A 27562-nucleotide genomic window follows, 5' to 3' on the forward strand; every position below is an offset into this window, starting at 1 on the left:
TTTGAATTCAAACTAAAATAACTTGATATTCAAGCAAATACTTTCTCAGTTAGGTGAATTTTTTGTTATGAATTCATGTAAGCATGTGAAAAGTTTGCCTTAAAACTACACAGAAGAATGTACACTTTGGTACAGGGTTCTAGAACCGTGTAGAACGATAATTCATGGAAAATATGCCTTATGAACTTACAAGCATATATCATGTTCATTAATACTCAAGACTAAAACCAAGATTCATAAACACGAAGTGATTTAGTGAACAAAGTTGTCTAAGAAGTGTTTATGAGAGTTGTAAAAATGTTAAAGGATCAATCAATTTCAATCAACAACCAAAGGTTGGATTTACCAATTGATCAGTTCAACGCACAACCTGTGATATTTCAATTATATAACAAAATATAATGCGGAAAAAAATTAAAACAGACACCAGAAATTTTGTTAACGAGGAAACCGAAAATGCAGAAAAATCCAGGGACCTAGTCCATATTGAACACCACACTGTATTAAGCCGCTACAGACACTACTACAAACTAACTTCGGTCTGGACTGTAGTTGAACCACAATCAATCTCACACTGACTCAAGGTACAGTTGCGCTCCTTACGTCTCTGATCCCAGCGGGATACTACGCACTTGATTCCCTTAGCTGATCTCACCCACAACTAAGAGTTGCTACGACCCAAAGTCGAAGACTTTAATAAACAAATCCGTCTCACACAAAAAAGTCTACAAGAATAGGTAAATCTATCTCCCACAAAAATACCTACGAATTTTGTTCTGTCTTTTGATAAATCAAGGTGAACAGGAACCAATTGATATACCGTACTTATATTCCCGAAGAACAGCCTAGAAATATCAATCACCTCACAATAATCTTAATCGACTAGCGAAACAAGATATTGTGAAATCACAAACGATGAGACAAAGATGTTTGTGACTACTTTTCTATCTTGCCTATCGGAGATATAAATCTCAAGCCAATATTACGATTGCACTCAATCACGATAGAAGTAGCAATATCAGATCACGCAACTGCATAGAAAATAGTTGGGTCTGGCTTCACAATCCCAATGAAGTCTTTAAGTCGTTAACCTAAAGGGTCTCGAGAGAAACCTAAGGTTAAAGGAGAATCGACTCTAGCTTATACAACTAGTATCACACAGGAGGTGTGGGTATTAGGTTTCCCAATTGCTAGAGTTTTCCTTTATTTAGTCTCCAAATCAGGGTTTGCAATCTAAGTTACCTTGGTAACAAAGCATTCAATATTCACCGTTAAATGAAAACCTGATTAGATTCAAGCTAATATCTTTCAACCGTTAGATCGAACTTAGCTTGTTATACACAAATGAAATGTAACTTCATTTAGGTTTGAGTAACCGTACCTAAACATGTACACTTAGTTGGTTCAACAATATCTAACCAATGGTTTGCCATATGAGCACTTTCATATGAACCTTATTCATATTTACTATAACTAGTTCAAATGACTCAAATGAACTAGTTGGAGAGTTGTTCAATTGCTTAGATCTCATAGAAGTATACAAGACACAATTGAAGCAAAATCGGTTTTGATTCACTCGAATCGATTCATGAACATTATAACTATGGTTTGCAAAGATTGCATTCCTTATTATATAAATGTTTTAGTTCATGAACAAACCGAATTTAGAAAGTAACCTACCTAATTAAGCGAACAGGTACGCGTACTTAAGTAACCAGATTGATTTTGTTTTTCACTTTCAAACTCCAACAGAAATTCACGGACGTGAACTTTCCGCCAGTATGCGTACGGGTACGCATACTCACCCGGATTTCCAACAACCGCCAGTACGCGTACGGGTACACATACTTTGGGTTCCTGGTTTTGGACTTTTACACAAATGTGAAAACACACTATGTTTATAGACAAAGATGGTTACATATTCTAAACTCTCATTTCAATCATTGAAACTTTCTTAGAGGATGTTATAATTGTTATTCACAAACTATTTTTCATCAAAGCGGTTTTCAAGTTATTGAAATAATCAATATGACTTTCGTTACGAGTAAGGTGAACTTGGCCAAAGCGAAAGCTTACCAACACATATTTCGAGAAATAGATAAGCGAGATAAACTGGACTCGAAATAGCAAATGTGTATAATAGAAGTCTATATAGCAATACGACTTTTGTCTCAAGATAGGAGATAGAGTAGATAGACTTTTGAGTGATAGATAAGTTCAAGTCTCCACATACCTTTTGTCGATGAATTTCCACCAGTCCCTTGAGTAGTTATTCGTCTTTGCATGATGAACACCGTGGAGTCTAGAGCTCAACTACACTTACTATCCTAGTCCGAGACTTAGCTATAAGTAGACTAGAAATCAAGACTTATAGTTTTGGCAACTAAACTTGACAAACAATCTTGAGATAGCAACGTTTGCGAGTTCGACCGAGCAGTTCTCTAACACGAGGGATTTATCAAGACAAGTTTGACTCAAAATTTCTTCTTAGCAATATAAAATCTACTAAAATCATACGACATAATCTCATAAGATAAAATGGTAAATGTCGTGAGTAAATAGTCTTCAATACCTCTTTGCTAATAAATTTCTCAAATGCCTTCGTTTGAGCTTCAATGATGTCTTCAAAGGATCTCCAGAAGTTCTTCAAATATCTTCAAATTGTCGTTGGTTATTCAGTGATATATGATACTCAACTACCATACTCTAATCCTACTCCGAGACTTGACATTAGTAAACTAGAATCAAGATATAGTTTTGTGCATCCAATATTGATAACAAGCTTGAGATAGAAAAACTTGCGAAATCGACCGAGCACTGCTCGAACAATCATAATGGAATTTTATTTTAGTTTTATTTTGTTGAGTTGTTTCTAGAATTGGGGCTTTTTAAGTGATGTTTTTGGAATTAGGGATTGAACATGAGAAGACTTAGATCGTGAATAATTCAGAATACCTCTTATTACCATTGTTTTAAATCTTATTTCCGATTAATGAATGAACCTGAAATACAAAAAAATATTTAAAATTAATATGGTAATACCAGTGATTTGGATTTTAGGTACAAACCAAAATTGGGGACTTTAGGGTTTCGGGGAAAAATATAGGAGAAACAATTTGATAATCCATTATTGGCTCGGTTTTTCCGGCACTTTGAACGAGGGATGAAAGAAGAAAGTGCAGAGAGGAATATGATAGAAAAAATAGGAGGGTATATGGGGTGGCAGTGTGTGTGTGTGTGTTTGTGTGTGTGTGGGGTGCTTACTTTGACACATGTTAGGTTTCGCCAAGTAGGTATTTATATTGTCTTGGCTAATAGGATAATGGATGAAATACTTGACCAAATGAGGTTTCACTAATTAGATTTCTCTAGGGGAGGTAACACAAATTAGCAAAGGAATTTTGACTAAAAATCATGGCCGAGATCTTATCAAAACTTCTGGAGAGCCTTTGTGGATTATTCTTTAGGATATCAATCTCCTTTTCTTTATAGATATGGTGTTAGTGAAATTCTCATTGAGTTTGTCAAACTCTTGATTTTTCACATGAAGAGAAGTTTCAGCTTTGTCCAAGTTTTTCTTCGGTCGAATATTTTCTCGGTGAACTTATTCACTTTTCTTCAAAAAACCAAGAATATGATTGTCTGACTCATCATCTGAATCAAGATTAGAGTCAACAAATATCTCTGTTTTGAGACCTGGACTTTCTGTATAGTTTCAAAAACTCTATCAGGCATCAAAGGAAACAACAAGAGCATGATTTTTTTGACAATATTCCTTATTGGGAGATGCTTTTTGCACGTGTCCAAAACCATGACATTGAAGCATTAAAGGGATTTTCATTTTGAGGAGGACTTATGTCATCCTGAAAATTAGATTCATAGGATATTTTTCCATACCGTATTTATCTATGTTTCATGAGGAGTTCTCCGACCTGTTGTATGATCATAAATATTATGGTGTTAATTTCGTCATGATCGTCATAAAACTTGTCAACCCAGGACAAACCAACCTTTGGAGGAAGAGGGCTTGGTTTGGTAATAACTTCAAGAGCATAAGCTTTGTCTTTAGTCGTGCATTGTTCATGATCAAAGATCTTTAGATTTTTAACGAGGCTCATCTGGAAAGAGTTGTAAGATCATTTCCATTGGTCATGGCATGCTTCTTACACTCATATAGAGCTGGCAAAGATTTCATAATTTTCATCTCAATATCCTTTTCGGAAATAGCCCTACATAATGCATGAGAGGCATTCAATATCTCAGATAACTTGAGATTAAATTTCTCAAACGTATCTTCGTCAGCCATATGAAGGTTTTGCAAGTCATAAGTTAGGTTTTGAAGCCTTGCTTCTTTTTTCTGAGGTATTGCCTTCAAATATGGTGTCTAAGATATCCCAAGCATCCTTCGACGGAGTGCACGTAGACGCATAGTATTGAAGATCTTGGCTTATGGCGTGGATGACACCATTAGAATTATGCTTTACAACACTAATTTCAAGTTTTCTATATAAAACTATATCCTCAAGAACATTTCTACCGCCTTCTCGAACTGTTGTAGGAACATGCCCCTTTTATGACAAAAACCCATGTTTGAAAATCACGAGTTTGTAGGAAGGAACGCATAACCATTTTACACCATAATTAATTTGTGACGTTGAAGGCTGGTGGTACATTATTATAGATTGAACTCTTGTTCATATATTCAGATCGTCACATACACATACTTGTTAGGTCTAACAATGTTTGCCTACTCCGATATCAATTGAAAAGGAGAAGGTACCAGTATACCATCAACTTTTTCGTTCGAAAACCTTTACGGACAAAACCTAATATAATTGCAAGTAGATATAAGTTATATATCCTTGAACAATATGTATATAAAGTTTTTCCAATATCTCTTCCACAATCAGCATGTCTAGACACAAAGTATGTGAACCTGACTGTGTAGAAGGGTTATCGGACGATCTCACAAATCAATATCAGAGGATTTGAATTATGAGAAGTATGAAACTTGTGATCCATCTTTCAAGATACGAATTCAACAAGAACGTGTGATGTTTTTTTATCTCAATTAATAAGGAATTAAACTATATATATTGATTACATATTACTTGTGTTATTCCTATTATAAATATAAAACAATATAGTACGGAAAGGAAAAACATAATACACCAGAAGTTTTGTTAATTAGGAGAATTTCACCTGCAGAAAAAACATGGGACCACGTCCAGCTTTGAACACCAAACCGTATTAAGCCGCTACAGACACTAGCATAATATCATACTCGGACTGGAATGTAGTTGAGACCGAATTAACCCTCTAAGCATTTCAGCTGCGGTCGTGCTCCTTACGTCTCTTGAACTTCCCAAGGTTCTATGCAATTGATTCCCTTAACTGACGTCTTTTATAGCCTAAGATTTGTTTCAACCTAAGTAAAGACTTTTGGAAAAAAAAATATATGCCTCTATAAGATAATCCTATTTTATTTCCCTTTTGATCTTTCGATCTAGGTTTGATAATATGTCTGCAATATAAAAGGTCCATCAAGCCTCACGAATCTGGAATACTTACACTCAGTTAGCTGGGAAGCCTGGATTACGAAACACCTCTCAAGAACAATCCAATCAAACCAAAGAATAGTTTAGATATCTATCTTGAGAAATCACAAAGTCTGAGAAGAAGAGAACTTTGCGATTTATAACTATCTCATTTCTTATATGAGATTACGAAAACCTCAAAGATCAATAAGAACAAGATCATGATACAAGAACTACCAAGTAAAAGATAGTCTAACATGGCTTCACGAATCTCTAAGTGAAGTCTTTAATTCGTAACCTGAAATGCAGTTCATGAAGAATCTAGGTGTAGTTGGTGAAATTTTGATAAGGGGTAAAAGTGACATTTCAATACCATAGGACAAAACCAACTCTCATGGGAGAGATTAATCCCTTGGCCCTCAAGGCACCCCTAGCCACGATTTCTAGTATACGTTCCCGCGAGACACTACTAGTCGTGATGCCGTGATTCCTAGCATGTATCCTTGCGAGATACTACTGGTCACGTAGGTTCTGTAGAGCGTAAAACGTCCCCAACAGACTTATGAACCAGAACATCCACAATTCCAGCATGTCTTCGCGAAACGTAGTTGATTGTGATGCCATGATTCCTACTATACATCCTTGACGAGATACTTCTGGTCATGTAAGCTCTGTAGATGCCATAACTTCCCCAGCGGACTTATGACCAAGAGCAGGGACATACATGACTCCTGTAAGCACGACTCACCCTATTTGAGATCAAGGACTAATTCCAAGTACATCATTGCCAGATATAATGGTCATGTCTACTCTAGGCTCTGACCCGGCTTACCGAGGCTTCAGAATAATTCCTAGGATATCCCCGTGAGATACGCTGGTTATTCTACCTCTGGGCCCTTTCGACAGACTCCTAGAACATCCTTCTGAGATACACTGGTGTAGATGGGAAAAAAATGATTTGTTGGTTTTTCAGGAAATGGAGAGATGACCGTGCGGACATAGACTTCTCAACCGATCAAACTGCCTAACCTCAAACAGATGCACTGCACGGGAGTTCTTTGAGTTCGAAAGATCAATCTGTAGGACTCTGGCCTTTACCAAGAAATGGCCGTTCCAGAGTCGATTCAGTCACAAAGAGGGAAGAGGGTTGATCTGTAGGATGAAAGCTGAGAAGTGTGTGAGATCAATGGTGAACAAGGATTGTGAATGTGTTGTGGGTTTCTCCAGATGAAGAATAAGTTTTAATTATGCTCAATTGAGAGAGATTGTTGCTCACACGATGATTCTTGGTTAGACAGATGTTGTCTATTCGACCAGTATTGTTCGTTGTTCTTAATCGTGAATTCAAAAACTTATTTATATTGCTAGAATATAGACACATTGATCTCCAGTAAGTGTGACGGTTGCTCGAGTGAAAGAGTGAGAAAGTGGGAAATCGTGGTTTAACCAGTTCTAGGTCATGCGGAGACTTGGTTGGTTGTCCGCCCACTACTTTGCTAACTTCCTCAACTACTTGCACGACTTACTCACATTTCTCATCGTGGATGAACACACGTGTCGCAGGCCGCCAAACCAAAACCCTAATTAATATCCCCTATGTGACGTGAATGATATCTCACAAATCGTGGAGTCTGCAAAGCAGACATGTATTTGATGAGTCGGTCGTTGAATTGATTAAACGATGAGTCTAAGTATTGTTCAGTCGAGCATGATTGTTGAATGCTCTAGGTTTCATAAATTGAACATGTCTGCTGGGACGTATAGTTCTCGAATAATTGTCGATAACTGGATCAACGTGAATATTGATAGTCTGAGCAACTATTGCTCGTCTATTGAATTGTTGCATTACCGAATATGGATAGTTGAATCAATATTCCTCAGAGCAAATATTGCTCATTTGATGAATTACTGAATATTGATAGTTGGATCAATATTCAAGCAAATATTTCTCATTTGATGAATTACTGAATATTGATACTTGAATCAATATTCCTCGAAGCAAATATTGCTCATTTGATGAATTATTGGTAGCATGACCAAATAAAATATTAGTTAAAATATTGGTAGCTGGACCGAATATTATATAATTAATCAAGATGTTGATCGCTGGATCACCATAAAATTATTAGTGTTTGAACTTACTCAGAATTATGATTTGCAGAACATTCAGTTCGAAACCCTAATTTTGATCGATTGTTGATCAATTGATGATTTACTGAAAGTAAGTCAATGAGTGAAGGAGGGTCCGACTACATGGGATGATGGTCGACCATGTAGCCCCCAGGTGCTCGAGTGATCATGCACCAAAGTCCTTTGTTGACCAGTTGGTGAAAGGATGATCAAATGTTGGTTTAATCATTTATTAAAATAATGCTCGCCCGAGCGTTAGGTAATGAAAGCTAATTATGGAGATATGAGGACCAACCAAGGGGTCATGGGACCGTCTCTTAGTGGTTGTGGGACCAGCTGGTGGTCGATTGAGCAAATTCCAAGTTGGTTGGAGTGAGTTTGGACCCACTATGAATTGTTGAGAGCTAATTAGGTCAAAGTTATGAAAGAGTGTGGGACCGGATCCTTGCAAGCCTAAGGGCCGACCTTGGTCGGTCAAGGTGGCACGACAGTGTCACCATATTGCCCGTGTCTCAGTCCTGAGATTTTTTTTATTTTCTGGTGCGCGTTTGAGCAATATTTTGAATTTTCAGAAGAGTTTGATCTTGACTGAAAATCTCAATTTTGATCGAATGAGCAAGTAGAACTTTGCTCGTGCGACCAATATTTTGAAAATATTAAAATTATAATATTTTAATTTTTAACGTGAAAATCCTAGTCGGTCATGTGACCATTTGACTTATCGGCTTTTTTTCATGGTTTGAGCAATATTGAGAAAATACTGAAAAACTAGGGTTTTCGCTCAAACGATGGAGTTTCATGAAATGAAGTAAATAATAACATGAAAAAATAAGGAATTGTAAGGTGTGGGACCGGTCTCGACTAGGGTATGGCCGGCCGGATAGGTGGCCCGATCCCATGACACCTTTCCCTACTTTTTACTATTTTTTCATCGTTTGAAGGAAAATATGGAAAAACTAAGAGTTTTGCTCAAATGAAGGAGTTTTCATAAGATGAGGAAAAATAACAAAATAATATAAAATAATGGAAAGAGGTGCGGGACCGACCACGGCGGCATGACCGGCCGGACGGTGGGCCCGGTCCCCTTAGGCGCCTCTTTATTATTTTATTGATATTATTTTTCTCCCTATTTTGCACAGTTTCCCTCGTTTTTCCATAGTTCTGAATACTCGTTCGTGTATTCGGATGCTCGTTTGTGCATTATTGATAAATACACTTGCACCATTTTCTCGGGGCTTACTCGATGATGGCCCAGATACCCGGTCAGTGAATATTTATTACTAATTCATGAAATTCAGCTGAGAATGATTCATGAAACAGAGTAATAAAATGAGTGGAGTATCTATTACTAATCCATGGAATCCATCTTAGGATCAGCCATGAAACAAAGTAATGATATGGAAAGATTATTTTCTAGGAATTCAGTTGATGGATGACACGCTAGAATTAACCTATTTGCAGAATTGAGATATGAGATAATTGAAGCATCATACTCATTCTGAGGGGGTGTATAGTCAGGGAATAACAAGCAACTGACGTCCTGAAGGTGTTAGACTCTATACTAGCATACAATATGTCTAGGAGCCGCCCAATCATTAAAAGATTCTATACACGGTATCTTTACGTGGTCAGGGAACAATGAGCAGCGTGATGTCCTGAAGGCATTAGGATCTATACCAGCATGCAATATGTCTAGGAGCCGCCCAATCATTTCGATTCTATGTAGAGGTGATGATGAAATATGTGAAGCATCGAAAGCTCAACTGAGAGGCCTTTCGAGAAACATGTTCATCATAGCTCTGAGAGGAATGTTCGCTCAGCCAGAGATCGTGAAATGGTTCACAGGATCATAAAATGTGAATTGTCACATACATTCCTGAAGTCAGGCCAAAAACATGCAGTATCATGATTTTACAATTTTATCCCTTGTCGAAATTCCACCATCAACTACTGGTCATGTCGGCCCCATAAATACGGACATAATTGATTCCTAACACATCTCTGCAAGATACGTTGGTCAAAGACAAGTGAGCCGAAGTCTCGCATAGACATTATTAGGCGTGCAAGCCTTCTTTTCTCTCCCAAACATGTCCCAGATGACTTCTGAGAGATTCCATTGTGTTGGCCAAGTCTTGAACATACTCCATCACGTTTCCCAAATATCAGACAGTCTCAAACCCGTCAGCCAACTTTCTAATGAGCTCAAACCCGTCAGCAGCTAAATATCAGACAGTCCCAAACTCGTCGGCCAAATCTCTGACAGTTCACGAATTTTTTCACTTATTTCCACCTTCTTTCTGGCTAGTTGACCATATTGTTCTTTTCTCCATCTTTTTAAAAAGAACTTGAGGTTTTGTAGTTTATTTGCTAATACATAGCTTGGAGAGCCTGTGTGATTCATAATGCTCCACCAGGTGGCTAGATTGCTCAAGAAATTCTTATTAGTAAGCCAATAAAGTTCTAATCTGAATGGGGGTTAGTATTAGACACATTACCTCTTGTCAGAAGGATTGGTGAGTGATCTGAGGTTTCTCTAGATAGTACAGTTTGTGCTATAGCTGGAAATTTTTGTTCCATTGTTGGTGAAAATAAAACTCTATCCAATCTGCATAATACTGGATCCTTTTGCATATTGGTCCAAGTATATAAACCTCCACCTGCTGGAAGGTCAATCATATCAGTTTGTGCCATGAATTAGTTGAATAGATTCTTACTTAGCCTTGAGCCTCCATTTTTGTTTCTCTCCCAATTTATTCTCAAAACATTGAAATCACCAGCTATTATCCATGCTTCGGATGCCCAACTTGTTAAGCATTCTAACTCAAACCAAAAGTCTTGTCTTTCTTCACTGTCACAAGGGGAGTAATCATTTGTTAAAGTCCATTCAAATCCTTCATTACTTAGCTTGAATTTGTTGTTGATGGGGAGAGAATTCCCCTTTAATGCATTCTAATTTTTCGTCATCCCATATTATTAGCATTCCTCTACTTAAACCTTGAGATGATATCCAACTCCATTTGTTTTTATCATTTCCCCATACATGATTCACTAACCATGATGTTATTGTCATCATTTTTGTTTCGTGAACTACCACTGCTACAGGCTTATACTTGTTTATTAATTCATTCAAATTGTCCAATTTGTCGAGCATTAAGGCCTCTTGCATTCCATCTTAGAATTAATGTATTCATTGATTCACATTATGAGACCCTTCACAGCTTTCCAACACTTTTTCTTGAGTCTTCTCCTGCTCACCTAAGTGTGCCATTTTCATTTAATGCCTTTTAATGATTTTAGAAAAGATTCGATGGACTTGTTGTTCTTGTCATAAATTGATTGTGCCCATATTTGTGCTTACCTATATTAACAACTCTACTGTATTGAAGATTGGATCCATCTGCTTTTCAGGTGAGGTTTATGTTTTGTTTCCTTCAAATACTATCATTGGCAATTCAGCAGTAGTTACAAGGTCTACCAGCTGAGTTTCCTTAACCATTTCCTGATTTTCCACCATTTCTTCCAGCTGCGTTTCCTTGATGACTTCCTAAATTTGCACCGTTTCTCCAGACCGTGTCACCGGAGTATCTTCCCCGAGTTGAATTATGGTATGATTTGGGTTTGCTTTTTTGAATTTTTCGAAGAGAATATTGATTGGAATTGGTTTCGACTTACCGACATCTAATATCCTTCTGCAGTTGGTGCGAAAGAAACCTTATGATGATGTTTCACCCCATCTCCCATTTCAATTCTTAGATTAGTCGTCTTCCCTTGACTTGCTTGACCTTCTGAGTTAAGATTCAAATTTGAATTTGAATGTCTGGCGTTTCTCTTTCGAATATTCTTTTTCGGTTTGAACATTCCTTCTGAGACGGCGGCTTTGACTGTCGTTTGGTAACGTCCCATTTCAAGGCTAGAACAATATGTTTTTCTTTAAGTTCTATCTCAAGAACTAACGTAATTTTTCGTACATCTCCATTGATTGCAATCCTGCAAATTTGTGGGTTTCTATTCAATGTTTCCATATCGATTTCACCCATACCACTGAGCTTCTCTCCAATTGCTTCGAATGATTCCATGGACCACATATGAATACGCGTCCGTTAATGTTAGTCCATAATGAGCATGAGTTTCATAAGTTTGGTGATATGCATTCATCATCACAACACTATCTTTTCACCATTATTGTAGTATCTTGTACTTTCCATTTTTTTGGTTCCCAAGTATTAATCCATTCTTCGTCATTGTCAGGATAAAAGATGTATTTGTTTTTCTCCGTTGCAATCAATTTAAGGTACCGATTCCATCATAGGTTCTGAGATATAACTTTGCAACAACGTTCCATGACAATATTCCACTAATAGAGACTGACAGAATCCTTGCCATTCTGTCCTTGATAGTATTAGTTTGCTGCGAGTTATTATTGATTGCTTGATATGGAAAATCTTCAATACCAGGAGGTTGTTGGGTACTGTCTTTTCCTTGAATTAGAGAATCCAAACATTCTCCATAACTACACCATCTAATACTTTCATTCCCTTTTGGAATGCAAATGATTGAGCTCCTCTTCTTTGAAGAATCGAATTTGGCTATCTTCATAAATTATCCTATGCTATTTGACTTGAGTTCCACCAAAAAGGAAAAACCCTTGTCTCTCCTATTCCATCTTACCTCATGTTCTTTGCTTTTTCCGGTTAAGATTCCGTGCAGCAAATTTTTGATCCAAACTCCGATTCCCTCTGACATAAGTATCCAGAACCACATCCCTCTTCTTCCTTTCTCTTCCAACTTTAGTCCTAGTAGTTTCCTTAGATTCATCTTCAAGATGTCAAACGTCTTCCATTCCAGTTGAAAGGATTTTTTCTGGTCCATGATGTAATTTTCCGAGGAAACATTCTCACCTGATTGACTCAGCTCTGATCCAATCCTCAGACTCTCTCACTCTAATTTAGACACTCATCCATGATCTCCTTATCTTTGTCGGTTGATAGTAACTTCATTTGATTATCAACATTAATTTGCTTAAGCTTTAATAGTCCCAGCTGTATCGTATCAATAAAAATTTGGTGTTGTCATTGACTATATATTTCTGTTTAGTTTATTACATCCATTTTCTAATTCAACTTTTGCTTGGCGGTGTTAGTTCCTCCACAATCATCTTGTTCCATCTTCCAAGAAGAAACTTCAAGTAGTTTTGCAGCCTAAGTTAGTGCCTACCGGCGGAATCAAACCTTACCCAGCCATCCACAATAGTGGAACATACTGATTTTTTAGTTTAGAATCTATTAATCAACCTGGCTAAATTGGGGCCTATAGATTACTTCATCTACCTTATACACAATGATAAAGGGTGTCTAAATTTATTGAAACTACCAAAATTACCCTCTAAAAATATTAATATTACTAAATTACCCCATCAACTCTTAATAATAAACCTAAAACTAAAATCAATTTTCATTTCTATCTCATAAACCGATTCTTCATCTCTTTTACTCCCCCTTTTTTTTTTGAAAACAAAAATCGACGATTATCGACGATCCAAAAACAATTAATCGTTTTCTTTCTTCTATAAAATGTTGAAACCATCAAGAATGAAGCATCCTACTAACAAGAATTTTCCTAGTGATAAGAATCCCGGAGTCGTTGAAGTGACTCGAAAGAAAACAAAGGAAGTGCTTGAGGAAGCCGAAGCCTCTCGTATCGCACAAGAGGAGGAAATGGGTCGAATCATGTACTTTTCTATCAACCCAATCCTCTAAACTAGGTTTTAGTAACATGCAATCGCTTAGAAATCGAAATTCTTGAAATCAAAATTTTCCGGGTTTTACAGAATCGGATTATGTTAGTGTAAAAGTAAACCGATTCTGTTTAGAAACAATTTATGTTTTTGCTCACATAAACCGATTATTCTGCATGTGAATAGGAATCGGAAAATGTTAGTGTATAAATAACCCTATTAAATTATGGTAGAGATAACCGTTGTTTCTGTAACTTTTTTCGTTAGAATCGGATTACATATGTGTTCACAAAAACCGATTTGTAGCCTTTGAATTCTTATATGCTTAGTCAATAATCGGACTTTATATGTATATCGAGAAAACCGATTAGTTGAATCGGTTTACATTAGCACTTAAAAAATCCGATTGTTGGTTTTATTGTTATAATCGGATTACATGAGCACTTGAATAAACCGATTGGTTATTTGTTATGTTAGGAATCAGATTTTATATGTATATCGAGTAAACCGATTGTGTACCCTGACTTAAGAAAAATGCATTCGATTTCATTGTTGTTTGTCACTTAACTCCGTATTCTACAAGCCAAACAAGGTCAACCAACAAAAGCAAGCCGAAGAGAAATACAAGAGGAAACATGGCCTTCCTTCTTCTAAGCCTTTGGGACCTCGTCGAAAAGACGGTCAAAATTTGAATGCTTCCCACCAAAGGGCCACGGGGAGTAAAGCCAAAGGGATCAACATCAATGACCCACCACCTCAAGCGGAGCAACTAACACATGAAGAATCTGATTCCGATACACCTACTGAACAAGAAGGTGGTGATAGAGACGTTGCCGAAGAACAAAGTGATGAGGAAGTTAATGAGGAAGAAAGTGGTGGAAAGGAGATCGATGAAGAAGAAATTGGTGGCAAGGAAGGTGGTGAAGAAGAAACTGATGAGAGTGAAAGTGATGAAGAAGAAGGTGAGGATGAAAGTGATGAAGAGATAGGGGAAGTTCAAGACCAAGTGCAAGAACAAGTCAAAGGAGGATAAGTTCAACAACAAGTCCAAGGAGGAGACGCTCAAGAACAAGGTAAGACATATTGTAAGAAGAAAGATGGTCCAAAAAAGAAGAAAGGGGACCACATGCCCGACCCGCTGAAGATGTTTTCTCGCGGCCCTAAGGATCCCGTTTACGGGTTACCCGGTGACGGAGGACAGATGTTATGGGGGTACAAAGGAAGTTGGGCCGCCGTCGTTTGCCATACAATAGTAAGTACCTAAACCTTATGCTATGTAACATAAAAATTATTATCCGTGTAGTTTTTTGAATGTTGTCCAACGGGTTTGTTTTGTTTTATAGGATCACAAGGATGTCGTTCGTCTTATGAAGCCAGGAACGTCGGTGAGTATGATGAGGCAATGGCCACTGCAAGCAATAGAATAAACCGTTGTGGAAGTTCCAGAAGTAATCGATCTAGTCAATTCTACGGGGTTGATACCCGCGGTCGAGAATTTGGACCTTAGTTACGACAAACCTCTTTGTTCCGCCTTTGCCGAGAGATATTACGGGGAAACAGATACTTTGCATCTTCCGTTTGGAGAACTGACGATAACTCCAAATGATGTGAAGTTCATTACTGGGCTAAGCATAGAAGGTAAAGCCGTTAAGCACAAAGAGTACGTGCAAGAGCTTGAGTGGGACAAGATTTACGCGTTCACCAAGGATGTGTTCCAATAGGATGAGAAGAGGACCAACTCAGAGACGCTGGTAGGCAAGTCAAAGCAGAGGATATTCTATCTCTCGAAGCTAAGGGAAAACTTCATGGGAACAAAGAAGCTTTGTGATGAGGAAAAATAGGTGACGCCGGAACGTATCATCGCCACGGCCAATGCGTATGTCCTCTACGTCCTGGGAGCTGTTATCTTCCCCGACGTTTCCGGTGCCCGTGTGAGCGCCAACCTTATCCAGCTGTTGCAACCATTTGACAAGATTCACGAATACTCTTGGGGCACTGCCATCCTTGCACACTCATTAAACGAGTTGAGAAAGGCTTCTAGGGCTCAAAAGAACCAAATCGGAGGGAATATTGCTTTTCTGCAGGCGTATATTTGCACTTCCCAATATTTGCTCAAAGGTATTTTGAGAACAAGGAATGGGACCACGGGTATTATGGAGACATGTACACCTACAGAAGTAAGCCGAAGAACCGAAAAAGAGATTATCTGAAGTTGAGACGCCAGTTGGACAACTTGACGACGAAAGATGTTGTCTTTGATCCTTACAAAGAGGATTTGGCTAAAGGAAAAGGAAAAGGAAAGAAGGTTGGGTGAGAAGAGCAAAGTGATTATTTTGGGCCTTTTTTCACCCAAGAGGATATGTAATGTACAACCCGACGAAAGTCGCAAGACAATGCGGTTACGTACAAAAAATCCCAATGGAGCACAAAATGTTCAAAATCATTGAGAAAAAACCAAATCATATGATAATGATATTGAAATTGTTCACAATCCTTTACCATCATGTGATTATTGGGAAGACAGAGTGTTTCACAGATATAGTCTGCATGGTCCATCTCGAACAAATGATGATGCAATTCCGGGTTACATGCCGTGGTACCTCAATGTTTCGCATACTCGAGTGATACGAGTAGATGAGAGGCCCAAGATAGAGGACAAAGGTACGGCTCTCGAATACCTTGTGCGTGTTTTTACTTAATTACAGTTTTGTTAATGTTATTAGCATTTTTTGTTGAATGTTTGTTCTTTAAAACGAAAACAGAGAAGCCGAGTCGGGTACTTGATAACCCAAGCAAAGCTACAAATCAGGGAAAGGGGAAAATGTTAAGGCCAATGAAAAGCTGATTGATGAATTGAACAGTCTCGAAGATGTAAAAGCTGGTGCAAAGTTTGGGGAGCTGGAGGAGGAGGAGCCAAAGAAGAAGAGGAAGAGACCCCCCCCCCCCCCCCCCCAAAAAAAAAAAAAAAAAAAAAGATGTCTGAAGGTGCATCGAGCAGCGCCCAACCTGGTAAACGAGGACGCGGTGGACTATGGATATGTAATTAACTATGGATAATTATGGAGTCAAAACTTATGTATTGCCTTAAACTTATTGTCGAATTATGTTTGGTTATATTCCTAGTTTATGAATGACTTAATCTGGTTTCTTTTGAAATTGTTTGTGTTTGTCCAAGACGCAATAAAATAACCAACTACAATGTGTGCAAAAAAAGTAGGATTCTGGCATTTTTTCAGTCAGAATCGGTTTACATGTACCTATATGTAACCCGATTCTGACAGTTTCCTAGAGGTTCAGTTTCAGAATCGGTTTACATGTACCTATATAAAATCCGATTGTTATGAAGAAAAGTTCTGTAACTTGTTTTGCTAAGAATCGTTTTACATGTACATATATGTAATCCGATTTCTATGAAGAAAAGTTATGTAACTTTTGTTGTTAAGAATCGGTTTACATGTACGTATATGTAATCCGATTGCTATGAAGAAAAGTTTTGTAATTTTTTTTTGCTAAGAATCGGATTACATATGCATTACAAAAGGCCGATTGATGAGAGGCATATTTTATATGATTTTGTAAGGACACAATCTGTCTATGTGGTCATATCTAAAATCCGATTGTGTGTATTAAATTCGAAAAATATAGTCGTTGAGGCTTCATCTATATAAGGACAACCTCTTTGATCCACTCCCACATCACACACTTAGCCTAGAAAATGGAGTGGAAACCGCATGAAGATTTGTGTCTTGTTAAATCATTTTCTAATACGTTCCGTGAACGTCCGAATGAAATATATTCAATGTTTTGGAAGAGAGTTAAAGAGTTCTTTTACGGGCGCACCGCGAATCCCAATAACCGTAAATGGAGAGACTTGGATTTTCGATTCCAATACATAAAAAGCACAATGCGAGAGTACGTAAAAGTTAGAAATATGGTGTACCACTATCGTCCACGAGCTCCTCTTAGGGAAAAAGTGAGTAATGCGATCATTTTCAAACCTATGTCAAAAGTTCACATACTAACATTTAAGAATTTATTGAATTTCAGCTGGAACGTTTCAACGGGCTATGGAGAATTCGTGATGGGAAACTAAGTTCATTCACCAAAAAGAATATACGACGTTGTACCGACGTGCTCGGAGTTTCATTGACGAGCATTTGATGTGTCAAATTCTAGAATTCCCATATTGAATCCTATATATGTAGTGCGCTAATTTCCTAAACTATGTATGAATATTTTGTTTATGAAAGTAAGGCATAATCGGATTATATGGACATATATAAACACCGATTTTCGGAATCGGTTTATGTGGGTATTGATTAAACTCCGATTCTGGGTTTACATCGTCATTCGGCATAAACTCAACCCAGAATCGGTTTACAAAATCATTAACATCAACCGATTCTGGATCGAGTCTTTTGAAAAAAAATTAAAACTTTTACAAGTGTTGATTATGCATTAATGAAAGTTAATTTCAGGATTAGCTTGATTAAACATTATTTAATTATCTTAGCATTAATTAAACAAGGACATATTAGGTATTAATATAAGTAGTGGATAAGGAGTTTATATGTATTATTTCTTAATGACCCTATTGTGTCATATAGCTCCAATTTAGCCAGATTAATCGAACACGTTTGAGATTGGAAATATTGATAATGATTCTTAGGTCGACAAAATAAACAAATTAAAGCCCACTACGGCACTACCAGTACCACCTATCTAAAGCGAGGTTCCTCATAACACTACCCCATGTATCAGTGTCCTATAAAGTAGTCGTGGACCCGAATCTCTCGGGCACTAATAATTTCACTCATTGACATTTCTGCTAATTACAGTTAAGTCCTCCATAAATGTCTGTTGTTTTGTCTTCCACCCATAATTATTTCGTTTTCCCTCTTGGCTTGGGCAAAAACAACAGTAAAAATATAGGAAAACAGAAAGACTTGGAGAGACAGGAAAAAAACTCTCAGTTCGAGAGAGAAAAGGAGAGGAACCATTATGTCTGCATGTTGTAGAATTGCACTTTCGGCTACTAGTTCCAATTCTAATTCATCGGATTACTCATTAATTCATTCCTCACCTCATCCATATTCCTCCATTTCATCAAATACCCTTTTCTTTAATCAAAGAAGAGGTGGAGGTGGAAGAAGAAAACTAGGGTATCATTTCCGATCATCTAAGCCCTCAAAGTTATGGATTATTCAATCATTAGGTCAAGAAGAAAGGGGTTTCTTGCGATCATCAGAGGACGGAGAACCTCAGATTAAAGACTGTTTAAATGATTTAGGAGAAAATAAAATAGGAGAAGATTTGGAAGAGGAAAAGAAATTTAATAATAATGGTGATTATGATCATGATCGTAAGGTTGAGGTAATGTTAGCAGCAGCTACAGTAATCCTTGGTGTAGGGAATCGAGTTCTTTACAAATTAGCTCTTGTTCCTCTGAAACAGTACCCTTTTTTCCTTGCTCAACTCGCCACATTTGGGTAATTTTTTCTTACTCTCCTTCAAAGAATCTTGATATATATTTTTTAATAACTTCATTAGTTCAAGTTTATTATACATTTTAGACTGCGACAATTGTATATCATTTTTAGCTTCTTGTCGCACGTGTATGTATATGAGTTGGTAACTTAAGCTTCATGTAAATCTCGGATCTGGTAGTTTTGCGTTTCTTGTCAATGTAGCATTGTATATGGTGTCACCATCATTTGGTCGTGTGTATGATTTTTTCGCTAAACCCATGGACAGACAGGTCGTTAGCAATGACCTCATCTTTTAATTTGAGTTTGAATCCACTGTTTTAAAGAAAAGCCCAAGGTGGGTTCTCCCTTCAAATGAGGGAGGGTCCCTTGCATAGTTGCAACTTTGAACGCATGTGTATATTTAATTTTATATTAAGAGAGTAGTTACACTGCACTTTCTCAAACTTTTGGTGGAGACAATGTGCTTCTTGACTTTTTGTGTGGGTGGGCCCGGAAAGAGGGGGGATCACTGGAGGTCGCCTGCACTTCTGTTTTTCTATATTCTATGAGAATAAGGTACACGAGTTTTAATCAAGTGCTCTATACTATGGAATGTAACTTTGGCATTACAGAGCTATCCATGGACAGGGGGGAACTGTTCCCAGTCAAACCTTAAATAGTTATAAACTGGCAAACATAGCTCGTTACGTGGCCTTCGGTTTTGTGTTGTGGGTTTGGAGTGAGTGACATGATGTAGTCTTGACCATGCAGTGAATTCTGATATCAATCTTACAAACCAACACCCTTTGTATAAATATAAGTGTTCTTGGAGAGTTGTTGTGCTGCTTTAGTAAAATGTTGTGTTAAAATGCTCATGCCTGTGATGTGACCTCGTATCATTTGAATGCCTGGGCTGTAATGGCTTTACTGTCTGCAAACCATTTTGTACGAGGAATCCAATATGTTGAGTAAAAGTTGAACTATGTTTACCAAGTGGCCGTTCTTATGCTAGGTAACTTTGAGTGGATGTTATTTTACAATTATCCATCCTTTTGTTTTTTTTCTTCTGCCAGAAATTTTGTTTTTTAAGGTCATGCCTGTTTGGCAATCAGTAATTTGGTTGTTACAGTATAAGTGCATTTTGACCATGTTTGGTAATACACATTTTTTTTTTTTGGGATATAGGTAAATTCATGTACTGATAATATATGAGGTGGACCAATTTTGAGTTTAGAGTTTCAGATTTTGCCGGACATTGCCAAGGCACATTTAATTGATTGGCGGATCATATCCTCAAGCATGTTTTTGTGCTAATTGGGATTAGTTTCACTCTCCAGATATGTTGTGGTATATTTCTCGGTGTTGTATTTTCGGTATCATGCTGGCATCGTTACTGATGAGATGCTTGCGTTGCCAAAGGCTCCATTTGTCGGTGTTGGTATTTTAGAGGCTCTTGCTGCAGCTTCTGGGATGGCAGCTGCAGGTAACAAAATATAAGTTAGTGATTCCTAGGTCTTGTTCCATTTCTTTTGATACATCAAATGAAATTATTCAGAATAAGTTTGGCCGCTTGCAAGTTTGATGTTCAAATAGTTATATATATAAGGTTTCCAAATTTCAGAAAATTGAGCCATGTGAATAATGTAGCATGAAAATGAGACATTGAAAATTGCACTGGATGTATTTGAAAAATTATGTAAGGATATCTTGGCTCACACTTGACCATGTGAATGTCATAAACGATTTTGAAACCAGTTACTGAAAGTTTTAATAGGTTTAACAAAGGAGCCAGTTCTGTATTGAATAGTTCTAATGATGCCCTGATATAGAGTTATAGTTTGTGTTAATACATTATGTTATCATATTTTACTCTTCCGGCAACACTGAAACTTTTTGTTTTCTTCACTTTGAGCAGCTATGCTTTCAGGGGAATCGATTCCTATATTATCCCAAGTAAATATACATTTCTCTGTGAGCACTTTTTATCAATACTTCTTAAAATTACACGGCAAATCAGCTGCTTTTCTGGCATATCTTGAACCCATTTTCTGTTTGCTTTACCTTCACACATTTTAAGTATTTGAGAATTGTATTTACACTGTTAGTGCGATTCTTTACTTTCTCTGCAGACTTTTCTTATTTGGCAGCTTCTCCTGTCAGCCATTTTTCTTGGTAGACGATATAGAGTCAACCAAATACTAGGATGCTTTCTTGTAGCTATAGGTGTGATAATAACTGTTACAAGGTAAATAGAAGTTAATACTATAATGTTGCTTTAGCTATTCTTTTAAATTTTATTTTCTCTCTTTTCATAGTTATCCACGTTCTATCTTCTCTAGAAGGAAACATAGCTGGGATCCTGAAACTTGTATTATTTGACGGATCTATTAATTGAAGATCACAAATCACATAAAGAAAATATGTTCGGAGGAAAAGACTGTAAAAAAAGGATAGAACAAAAGGCTGAAACTAAAGACTGTTACCTGGACAAGGCGTACTGTAATTTGGGGTTGCTAACATTTAAACAGCTTAGAACTACAGATGAAACAACATGTGGATACTGAGACGTGTTGGCAAAACCCTTACAAAATATTCAGCAGTTGCTGAAATATAAAATCAAATTACATATGCCACTTGATAAGTGCCTTCATGTTTGTTTTTTTATAAGCCTAAGGTTATGTCAAGCTGTTCCTTTATGTACTGCATCAAATTATGCCTATGTGTGTTCATGTTATTGTGAGGAACGACTATTTCTTGTTTGTTTGAATTTAAATTGGAGGCTCATTGTGGATATCTTTATGGTTGTGTTATGGCAGTGGATCAGGTGCGGGTCTTTCCCTGAAAAAAGCTGGTCTCTTTTGGACACTTTTGATGATAGCATCGTTTTTTCTACAAGCGGGTGATACAGTTTTAAAGGTTGCTTACATTCTAATTTTTGAGAAAATTTCAGTTTCGATGATTATTATGTTTTCTCATGCGAAGGTCAACATTATGTAGGAAATAATTTTCAAGAATGCTACTCAGAAGTTGAAGGTATGTAAAATAGATCAGTTAACTCTTTAACTGCTTGGAGATTTGTAATGAAGTTCCATTGCCAAATGCTAATCCAGATACAAATCAAGACCACAAAAGAGAACTCTATACTGAACTATGGATTCACTTATTTACGCTCCAGCTTTTCTTTGTTGCAGGAGGCCATGTGGATCTCTTTGTTGTGAATTCATATGGATCTGCTTTCCAGGTAAACATACTTAGTTGACATTAAGATGTTAGAAAAGTATTGGTTTTATAGCTTCCAGAAAAAAAAGAGACAATCAAAAGAACTACTATAAAACATATGCATGCTTGATTAAACAGAACTCGAGTTTCTCTTATGCAGGCACTCTTTATATCTCTCCTGCTACCTTTTCTATCAAAGTTATGGGGTGTACCATTTACTCAATTACCAAGTTATCTAAAAGATGGGGCAGCTTGTTTTCTGAATATTGGTACTTTAACTAAAGGTGTGTTTGTTTAGTCTTACATTAATTTGATATGAGATCCAAAAATATAATAAATTTTTTCTCTTCTAGAGCAACAAATATTAGGCCGTTGATAAGCGAAGAGCTGCTTCATTTTGGACTCTTGGTTAGAGCTCGGACTAGGTGTCTCAACTGTCTCATAAGGGCCTACTTGAAACTAAATTAAAAGCTGATCTTTAGTGTGAACTCCCGAATTGTCCGTGATGTCTAGGACCAACCCGCCAAATAATTAGCTTGTTCTTAATTTCCTATCCTATTATTCGTGGTTGGAAATCAGTAATGTCTCTACTCCTCCAATTGCCTACACAGTACTTATCGTGTAGATCTTCCGAACAAATTTTTTGACATTTGAATCTCATTCAAATCGCCAATATAAAAATGCTCTAACTGAATTCTTGTGATGTGTAGAGTTGGATCTTGAATCAGTTTTTTTGCAGAAAAAAAGATACTTATTTCCAGATCTATCACTATCTTTATGTAATGGTTGAATCGTAAAAGCTTAGCTTATTAGGGTACTAGCAGGAGAAGTACCAATTACTTTTCAGGTAAATTGTACTGTAAATGAGTTTTAAACTCGGTCATGGGTATCGTTACCCGACGACTTCAGCACCCTATTAAAAAGGCATCTACTATCTTTAGCTAGACCATCTTCCAATCTGGCATGCTTCTTTCGGATTTCATAAATGCCCCTCGAAATATCATTTCTAGGAAACTTGAACTTAAGATGTTCTCATTGTAATGTTATATTAGTACCTTCTGTGAGACTATCCACTGCACCTCTAATATATACTCCCTCCGTCCAAGTTATATAGGCGGAGAAACCAAGTTTCTTTGATTAAAAAAACTGTGTATTTATAAATATCCATTCTCTTTCCTGTTTTACCCCTTACTTTTGATGAAAACTAGAAATATTAAATTAACTCTAGTGTAGTACTACTATCATAAATAGGGGCATATTTGGAAAGTCATCTAGGGATTAGAACTATGCCTATATAGATGGACAATCACAAACTACTTCTCCGCCTATATAACTTGGACGGAGGGAGTATATACTAAGTTGCCACAGTTCACATTTTACTTATACTTATTTTGAACGTATATCTTGCTACCATTTGTTATATCTTGCTATGTGTCACTCAGTAGTTACAGTTCTTATTTTATTAGGAACCCAAGTTTTTAATCAGGGGATTTTGTGGTGACAAATGTAGGATGTGATGGAGCACCGCTGCTGCCATTACTGTTTATCATGGTGAACATGGCATTCAACATATCATTGTTGCACCTCCTTAAGATATCCTCTGTTGTGGTCTCTTGCCTAGCGTCCACGTTTTCTGGTATATATTTTTTTTAACTGAAAGGTCTGTAGTTTGATACGTATTTATGATGATAATCATATCAATCCTTCTAGAATGATCTGAAGCAACGACTATTAGTCAACCAAACCAACCTTCTATGCTAGTATCGGATGGGTGGCCCATTTTTCTCAACATAAAATAGACTTAATAGTTGGTATATGGGTTACGAGTAGAACCTCGGGATGATGCTACAGTCATTGGTGCCTTATCTTCAGTCTCAAGCTTTCTATTGGAAAGGCAGAAACTTGATTTGTCTAAGCTGTTACTCTTGTTTCTGGAATACCTAATGGCATTTTTTCATACTTTCATGGCGATTCCTAAGTTGATTGATACCACAGCTAGTCAAACATTGAACCATGAGCATATGTTTTCCCAGGTCAAATGCCTGATTTGGCTTGAATGCGACAATGTTACTCCCCTTTGCCACGGTCTCAGACGTTTAAGTTCGGAAATTTTTACGTGGATGCTAGCATGTAGTTGGGGAACCACCTTTTTTGTTTTTAAATGATTTTCGTTTTGTATTTTATTTTCATTTTCATTTCCTGTTGTTTGCTGATTCGAGCTAATCTTTACTGTGCAGTGCCTCTATCAGTGTATGCATTTACACTACCGTTACCATATATTGGTGTTGCGTCCTCCTTACCAGCAGGTTTTGTGATGGGAGCCTCCGTCCTTGTAGTGGGTTTGCTTGTGTACACACGGACACCTCCTGTCCGGTCACCAACCTCTTGTTCCACCATTGTCACCACCACCACTACGGCTGCGACTTAGATTTGAATATAAAATCACTTTAGTGGGAGTCTGGATTCTGAAATGTACAGCAGGAAGCAGAAGAAGAAAATGAATACGAGTAACTTGTGTGTTGTAACATTCATTTTGGAGTTTTCTTTGAATCTCTGTAAGTAATAAAAGTAGAAATAAAAAAAGAAGCAAACCTTTCCTTGTCACGAAAGAAAGGCATTACCACTAGTGCTTATATTCTGATCTATACGTTTCTTTAAGTTTAGAAACTCTTTGATCTCTCTTTTGCTACATAACTTGTAACTATCATATTCCTTCCCTCTCTAAAATGATCATGCCAAGGGATTTATTAGCAACACGAAATTGCGGTGTTTTAGTGTATAAACTAAAGTCTGCAATCATATCTCACCACATCATCAGAGTTTGAAACTCTCTATCCATTTTCCCAATTTCCATTTTGGATAGATGGGACAGTCCCTGAAGAAGTTAGCAGCCGGTAAACAATCAAAATCTCTCTATATCTCTTACTATTTGATCACAATTAATTGACTCTCTGTATCTCTTACAATTTGATTACAATTAACTGACTTACATGCATGAGGAGGGACGGGTCTTCAGACGTACATGAGAGCAAGGAATATAACATGTTATTAATGTGAGCAGGAAATGGAGTTGCAAAAGAAGCAGAAATTGGTAAAATAGCGGCGAGAACTTATGAAAATATGGCAAAAGATGTGAAGGGAGGAGATTGGACCATAACTGACGTCTATCGTGCTGTTTGCAAAACAGTGGGGTAAATATTTTTGTTTTCTCTTATAGGTAGTTCCGATGTATATGTGGTGAGGACGTGAGGGAGGATCCATTTACACTTTTATTCTCGTACTATCTTACTTTTTGGAAGTCTTTTTTTTTTTTTTAAAATAAAAAGCAAATAGTATCGGATTTGAAGTTAATGTTTTGGGATATGTTCCTAATACAAATATGTAGGTACTTATTTAAAATGAGTGCATTCCGAAAGGTCTTAATTTTAATAGTTAAGAATTCGTTGATTTTGAACGATTCATTTTCAAAGTAGTATATGGTAGTATTATACATCTCGGTATATGCTCATTTTCGATAGGAACGTAGAGCTTTGTAAGAGGAAGATATCACCAAAACATGAAGTAATTTCAAACCCGTTACCCTTTGATTTTTATTCACAAAGACGCCGCCCAAAATGTGAGATAGTGTGAGAATAAAAGTGTTGTGGGATCTTCTTCGGACTTGAATCGTTAACCAATACTGTATAAAAAAGTTAACCAATTGATTTCACTCACTAATTTTTTTTTTTTTTAAGCATGAATTTTATTAGAAAAGGCTAGATTACAACTTGTCGTGGGTATGTGGTACCCACAGAGTCTTGAAATAAAATATGACTGATAAAAGATGGGATTGCCTGGTCCCATACTTTGGTTGAATAGTTTCCTTCTTGGCAATATGACTAATTTATTGATTTGTGCAATGTGGTATTTTCAAATAAGTTAATACTAATAAAATCCAAAAGAAATTACTTATTTGTAATTAATATTTAACAATACTCAGCTTAGAAATTTGAGATTTATATGTTTATATTAAATTTAGTTGGTATTAAATTAAATAGGATTAATTTAGAATTTACTCGGTAAATTATTTCTTGGAACTTTGGACGGGTGAGTATATCAAATTTCTGGAAACTTACCAAATTAATGGTTACCTTAATAAGGGAAGAAGAGACTGATTTCTGCATACGATGAGTATGTTTGGGAAAAAAAAAAAAAAGCTTATCACTACATCGTTTATCTCATAGTTCTAAATTCTTCAACAAACTTAAAAATTTGTTAAACGAGGAAATGTTGTACCTTATGAATTTAACACGGTTTGATTAAACAAAAATATTATCAAAAAGTACTTCATCAATTTTTTCTAACCCTTCAAAATTTATTTATGACTTTGATTAAATCTTATCAAAGTCTCTATCACGTTATTGTCATAATTTATATTGGAGAAATTTTAAAGAATCAAAACAATTTGTATCACGTTTTAAATATGCCCTTATAATGTTTTTAGAGATTTAAATAAGGAGCTAGGCAGTACGCAGTTTTGTGCACCGAATGCGGTGGCTCTAAGGCATGCGTTTGATGTAAGTATTTCTCGTTTTTATTTATGATAAACTAGAACTAGAATGCATGTTTGCATATAATTTTGGGAATTTGGGACAAACCCTAGAGCAAGAAGCAAATCCAAAATGGACCAAATAATTTTTTTAAAACAATCTGTAGTCTTAGGATCATATTAAAAATGCATCCAGTCTGCTTTATAAATCTTAGGTTGTCTACTTTGTGGTTTAAATGTGTTATTTCTTTCTGAAAATGGCTTATAATGTCCCTAGTATCAGTATTTTCACACTTTGTTATTTAGGATTGAGTAAGAAATAGATTGCTAATTTTCATGAATTTTATTGTATTGGACAGAAACACCACAAAGGATCAAGTAAGCTTACACCAGAGGAATTCAGCAAGATGGTTAAGGATCTAGTATTTGATACAGGATTTAAAGGCTCTGGAGCAAAAGACATCATTCTTTACATGTATGGTGTTCCTATAACAATGTTGTTTATTAAGAACACCATTATGCCAACTGCAATTCCTAATGATATGTTCATACCGGCTGTTACTTCTGCCACTGTTTATGCCCTTGCAAAATTTAACAAGATTTGATTCTAAAATAATGAAATTTTAATAATGTAACTTTTATTTGATATGTTTATATGAGAAACATAAATAACGATATTGACCACGATTAATAAGTTTTATGTCATGAGGTACTTTGCTTTTAAAAATAATTAATGTTAGTTAAAATTTAGACGATTCTGCTTTTAGTAATATACTAAAATTTTCCTTCTCATTTTAATGAGATTCAAAGTGTATGCATATGAAATGAGATTCTACTCTCTCAAAAAGTTAGTTGCTTGAGTGTTTTTCTCTTCTTTTCAAAGAAAGAAAATAACCCTGATGCTGAAAGCATCTAATTGTTTAAGTGTGTTTTTTTTTCTCTTCTT

General features: G+C 36.5%; 2 protein-coding genes across 2 annotated transcripts; both read left to right on the plus strand.

Annotated features, from left to right (window-relative positions):
* The first annotated feature begins 18315 nt into the window (after positions 1-18315).
* On the plus strand, positions 18316-27321 carry LOC113313304 (protein CLT1, chloroplastic-like). Its single transcript, XM_026562057.1, has 12 exons — positions 18316-18890; positions 20207-20352; positions 20785-20822; positions 20999-21114; positions 21686-21785; positions 21867-21902; positions 22045-22110; positions 22249-22372; positions 23599-23724; positions 24326-24982; positions 25150-25279; positions 26976-27321. The coding sequence occupies exons 1-10, from the start codon at positions 18403-18405 to the stop codon at positions 24514-24516; spliced, it is 1431 nt and encodes a 476-aa protein (XP_026417842.1). The 5' UTR covers positions 18316-18402; the 3' UTR covers positions 24517-24982; positions 25150-25279; positions 26976-27321.
* Positions 24952-27221, plus strand: LOC113312254. The gene is made up of 4 exons (XM_026561016.1): positions 24952-24982; positions 25150-25279; positions 26572-26644; positions 26976-27221. Exons 1-4 carry the CDS (start codon positions 24952-24954, stop codon positions 27219-27221), a joined length of 480 nt encoding a protein of 159 aa, XP_026416801.1.
* Positions 27322-27562: the final 241 nt, after the last annotated feature.

The sequence above is a fragment of the Papaver somniferum genome, chromosome 9, assembly GCF_003573695.1.
Source record: "Papaver somniferum cultivar HN1 chromosome 9, ASM357369v1, whole genome shotgun sequence".
NCBI classification, from domain to species: domain Eukaryota; kingdom Viridiplantae; phylum Streptophyta; class Magnoliopsida; order Ranunculales; family Papaveraceae; genus Papaver; species Papaver somniferum.

Coding starts and splice junctions, on each gene's coding strand:
- LOC113313304 (XM_026562057.1), top strand. CDS start 18,403: ATGTCTGCATGTTGTAGAATTGCACTTTCGGCTACTAGTTCCAATTCT. Junction 20,823..20,998: donor CGATTCCTATATTATCCCAA/GTAAATATACAT, acceptor CTTTCTCTGCAG/ACTTTTCTTATTTGGCAGCT. Junction 21,115..21,685: donor GTGATAATAACTGTTACAAG/GTAAATAGAAGT, acceptor GTGTTATGGCAG/TGGATCAGGTGCGGGTCTTT.
- LOC113312254 (XM_026561016.1), top strand. CDS start 24,952: ATGGGACAGTCCCTGAAGAAGTTAGCAGCCG. Junction 25,280..26,571: donor GCTGTTTGCAAAACAGTGGG/GTAAATATTTTT, acceptor TAATGTTTTTAG/AGATTTAAATAAGGAGCTAG. Junction 26,645..26,975: donor CTCTAAGGCATGCGTTTGAT/GTAAGTATTTCT, acceptor TGTATTGGACAG/AAACACCACAAAGGATCAAG.